The sequence below is a fragment of the Triticum aestivum genome, unplaced genomic scaffold, assembly GCF_018294505.1.
Source record: "Triticum aestivum cultivar Chinese Spring unplaced genomic scaffold, IWGSC CS RefSeq v2.1 scaffold165966, whole genome shotgun sequence".
NCBI classification, from domain to species: Eukaryota; Viridiplantae; Streptophyta; class Magnoliopsida; order Poales; family Poaceae; genus Triticum; species Triticum aestivum.
The window spans coordinates 1-4,987 of NW_025236917.1; the positions used below are offsets into that span (position 1 = coordinate 1).

The 4,987-nt window shown below is 45.0% G+C and overlaps 1 protein-coding gene across 1 annotated transcript; it reads left to right on the forward strand.

The window, feature by feature from the left end:
- Positions 1-7: 7 nt before the first annotated feature.
- On the forward strand, positions 8-4,958 carry LOC123176489 (disease resistance protein RGA5; the record flags this gene model as incomplete). Its single annotated transcript, XM_044590674.1, has 4 exons — positions 8-1,316; positions 1,451-2,320; positions 3,068-3,398; positions 3,528-4,958. Coding segments are annotated over exons 1-4 (3,909 nt in total), but the record flags the coding sequence as incomplete, so codon positions are not given.
- Between the last annotated feature and the right edge of the window lie 29 nt (positions 4,959-4,987).

Consider the following 4,987-nt stretch of genomic DNA (forward strand, 5'->3'; position numbering starts at 1 on the left):
GATGCAAGTTTATCTGAAGTTCCATCAGATATTGTTAATATGAAGAGATTACTGCACATCCGCCTTCGGAGCGAGTATATTTTGCCCAGTGTAGCTGCCCACATGACATCTCTTCGCACTCTGGGGTATTTTGATATCGGCAGTCACTCAGAAGAGAATGTATTACATCTTGGTCGGCTGACCAATCTTCAGGATCTTCAGCTCACATGGTCTACAGTGGGGCCAGCAGAAAAACTGGCAAAGAATGTGCAACTCCTAGGCTCGATTCTCGAGAAACTCACCTTCTGTCATTCCCTAACTCTGGTACCAGCTGCTTCAGGCTCCTCGTGTGTAAATATTCCTGAGGATGGCTTCAGCATGGGGTTTCCTCCTCCAGGCCTTCTTCTTCGCAGGATGGAGTTGTCGTGGCGCTGTTGCGTCTTCTTCAGCCTCCCAAAGTGGTTTGAAGAGCTCAACAAACTCAGCATTCTAAAGATTGGAATTAGAAGGCTGTTGAGGGAAGATATTGATCTCCTGAAAGGACTGCCTGCCCTCACTGCTCTCAGCCTGTATATCCAGACAGTTCCTGCCCTCACTGCTCTCACCCTATATATCCACACAATTTCCGGAGGATGCATCGTCATTGACAAGGGGGGGTTCCAAGCACTCACGTACTTCAAGTTCATGTGCGCTGAACCATGCCTGTTTTTTGTACAAGGAGCAATGCCCAGAGTCCAAAAGCTCGTGATAGGGTTCAATTCAAGCAAATGGAAACCACATACCTTTGGAACTGCTGGCTTCTGTCACTTAACAGGCCTTACAGAGGTCTCTGTAAAACTTGGGACCTGGGGTACTGATGAATTGGACATTAACGATGCCGAGTCTAAATTGGTGACCGCAGTTAGCAATCACACGAATTCTCCTATAAGCAGAGTACAATTCGTAGATATGATTTCCTATGGTGTGGATGATAAGAGAACTGCGACTGAAGAAAAACGTGGGGGCGGGGGTGTTGATAAATTCGGCATGAAAGCTGCCAAGTCTGCATCATACTCTCGCATAAGCAATCACATGAACTCTTCAATAAACAGTTCACAATGGTCTGATGTGATTTCTTGTGGCAGTGGGAATAAGAGTAGCATAGCTGAAGAAGTGGAGGAAAAGCTACACCAGATTCGAGACCGACAGAAAAAGAAGAGGGAAAGATCGGTGGAACAGCCATCTGTTCTATCTTTTTTTCCTGAAAAAGAAGTTGAAAAGCCATATGAAATTGAATATCGCAATAAAAAGATCAAATATTTGGAGGAACGCGTGCACAAGCCATTAGTAAATACCAGGTACGAATATTCTTCTGAGACCACCCACAAAAAAATAAGAATATTTTTCTGAGAGGCCAAACATTGCATTCGGTTAATATTTGTATGCCCTTACCATGCCCATTTCTTCAACATTTTCCCTTCGATCTTAACAGATATGTGAGAAAAGATGGTGCTTCCACTCCTCTGAAGCATCGCACACAATCAGCCAACCTTGTGACGGGTGCCTTTAGCTCCCTCCTCCCCAAGATCCTGGAGCTCCTCAATGACAAGTACGATCTGCGGATGGACATAAAAAAAAACATCGAGTCCCTCTACAAGGAGCTGGAGGGTATGCAAGCTGTCCTCCATGACTTGGCGAGGAGGGAACAGGCTCAACTGGATGCTGTGGTCATGATCTGGGCCAAGGAAGTAAGAGACCTCTCGTATAATGTGGAGGATATGATCGATTCCTTAACAGGGGAAGAGATAAGAGGCTTGTCCGAGAAGACCCCGTTCTTCTTCCTCGTGAACGACACTGACTTCATCTATGAGAACAGGGAAAAGGTCATCAATGAGATCAGGGAAAAGGTCAAAGGTGTGGCCAGCCGACGTGAGAAGTACAAGGTTGATGACCGGATTGTTGCTGCTTATCCAAAAGCCACAGATAACGTTGATCCTCCCCTGTTGGATCTGTTCCAAGAGTCGGAAGAAGTTATTGGCATCGAAGCTCAAGTGGAAGAGGTGATAAGGCAGCTGAAAGGACACGATTGGGACAACAACAATAACAAGCTGAAGATAGTCTCCATAGTTGGAATGGCAGGATCGGGCAAGACAACTCTTGCGAAAGCAATTGCCAAAGCAGTTCCCAAAGAAGTGCTTCATGATACGGTTTTCGTTTCCGTATCTCAGGATCCCAACATGAAGAGAGTTCTCATGGACATCCTCCTTCAAATTGACGAGCGGGAGTACAGGAGTCTCACTGGATCAACGTTCGATGCAAAGCTGCTTATAAATATAATCCGGAGAGTAATTGGGAGCAAGAGGTACGCACCACACTATCCACGCCCACCCTTTCTTTTAAAGTATCAGGAGTGTTCTCAGTATCTGCAGCACCCAGCCAATATAGTCCACCCATTGTTATATTCAAGTCCATGGAAATGTAAACTCAGATGACTACATAGTCAGAATCATCGTCCTAGATGAATCCGACTTCAGCTATGCAGATTCAGAAAAATGTCACTTCCACTTCTCTTTGGGGAAAATGCAACTACAACTTTGCATCACACCAATAGATGCCATTATGCAAAAAATTCAAATTAAAATGCCCTTGTCTTCTTCCTTGGTCTTCTTCATCCTTGCTCCCTTCCTCCATCATGCCACACCTGCTCCTCCGCTCACACCTACTCATCTGCTGCCTCTCACCAGCGGAAGCAAAGGAGCAGGCGTGGCACGATGAAGGAGAGGAAGACAAGGGCATTGTTATTATTATTATTTTTGGATAGTGGCATATATTGGTGTGATGCAAAGTTGTAGTTACATTTTCCCAAAGTGAGAACTTGTAGCAACATTTATCTGAATCTGCATAATTGAAGTGTCATTTATCTAATTAACCCATATATAAAAGACAAGCATATCAACCACGCAGACAAGAAATCTATAATCTGTTTTTTTAGATGCTCTAAAAGTTATTCATTGGACAACCCGTATGTTTCTCAAAACAGGACGGAACAAAAATATTGTGCTCTAGGTAGATTTACTAATTCATGGCTCTTGTGCTGCTTTGTGTATAGGTACTTCATTGTTATTGATGATATATGGGATGTGAAGTCATGGAAATTTATAAAGGATGCTTTAGATACTCGATGTGGAAGTAGAGTAGTCATAACCACAAGGCTTTTGGAAGTTGCTGTCAATGCTGGTGATGTTTACAAGCTAAAAGCACTTTCTCATTCGCACTCTGGAGAATTGTTTAATACAAGATTATTTGGTGGCAAAGACAATGTCCCTCGTGTCGTGCCGGAGGTACCTGAAAAGCTTTTACAGAAATGTGGTGGTGTACCATTAGCTATCATCACAATGGCTAGTTTGTTTGCGAGGAAACCAAGGAACTATTGCTCTAAGGTGCACACCAATGTTAGTTTTGGGTCTGCAGTTGGAGGCAATAGAGATGTCGATGAAACACGGAGGATACTATTGTCTAGCTATTATAATCTGCCTTATCATCTGAGGGCATGTTTATTGCATCTGCAGGTTTTTCCGGAGGACTATTTAATAACGGAAGAAACTTTGATCTGGAAGTGGGCAGCCGAAGGTTTAATTGTTGAGGAACCAGGAAGAGGGTTATTTGAGATTGGAGATGGATACTTCAAGGAACTCATAGATAGCAGCGTGGTCATGCCAGTGGAGGATGACTCAGATTATGGGACAATTGTTGGTTGCCGTGTCCATTACTTGGTTTTTGATATGATCTGTTCCTTATCAGCTATAGAAAATTTTGTTACCATAGAGGATGGAAGCAGTCAATACTCTCTTATTGAAAGCAAGCAGGCTCGCAGGTTAGGTATCCAAAAGTGGACCACGGAGAACGGCGACCCTCTGGCTAACATTGGCTCGAGAAGTCTGAGGTCATTTAATACCACGGGGTGTCGTTTTAGTGTGGAACTATCACTTTCAAGGTTTAAGCTCTTGCGTGTCATTGCTATCGAAGAATGCACATTGCTTGATGGCGATCTTTCTCCTCTGGGGAAGTTAATTTTGTTGAGGTACCTCGGACTATATCACACACTTATCAAGAAGCTACCGGAAGACATTGGTGAGCTAATTTATTTGCAGACACTGGACCTGAGGGGGACCAGGGTCCATGGATTGCCCTGGGAAGTTACTCAGATAAGTCAGCTCAAGTGCCTGCGAGCTGATGGAGACACAGCAATGCCTTACGGGATGGGAAAACTTACATCCTTAGAAGAGCTGCGGCTGGGCGCGATTGACACGTCGGCAGACTTTGTGGATGGGTTGGGCAGACTGACAGAGCTGAGGGAGCTCGAGATTCGGATTAACCAGTTGGATGTGAACGAGGCGGGAGCTTTGGTGCAGTCTCTGAAAAAACTAGAGAAAATCCAAGTCCTAAGACTTGTGGGATTTCCTTGGCCACCATCTCGTGTTGACGAGCTCAACTGGGGAAACTTTGATCCGCCTCAACAACTCCGTGAGTTGCATCTAAGCATCCCATCCACTCGGCTGCCGGCGTGGGTTCACGTCTCCCGTGTTCCAATGCTCTCACACTTAGTTGTGAGCCTCAAGTCTAAGGAGGATCAGGATTTGGATATTCTTGGTGCTTTGCCAGAGCTCAGTAGTCTGCAGCTGGTGCTGCCGTCGAAAGTGGTCCTCAGCATCACTGGTCGTTCCGGTGCATTCCCGAGGTTGAGGTACTTTCGCACGTCTGTACCAGCCAAGTTTCTAAGAGGCGCTATGCCCACACTGGAATTCCTTCACTTTGATGCCAATTTTGACTTTGATCCTGACTTTGCTGCATCAACGTTGGGGAACCTGCCTTCACTTCAGAAAGTGGAAGTGGAAATAACATCCAATGCTCTCTCCTTTGAGTCGATGAATGAGGTGATGAAGCGTGCAGTGGACCAACATCGAAACCATCCCAGCCTTCGTGTCATCAAAGTAGATCATGTACGTACAGATATCAAGGCATTTTTTTT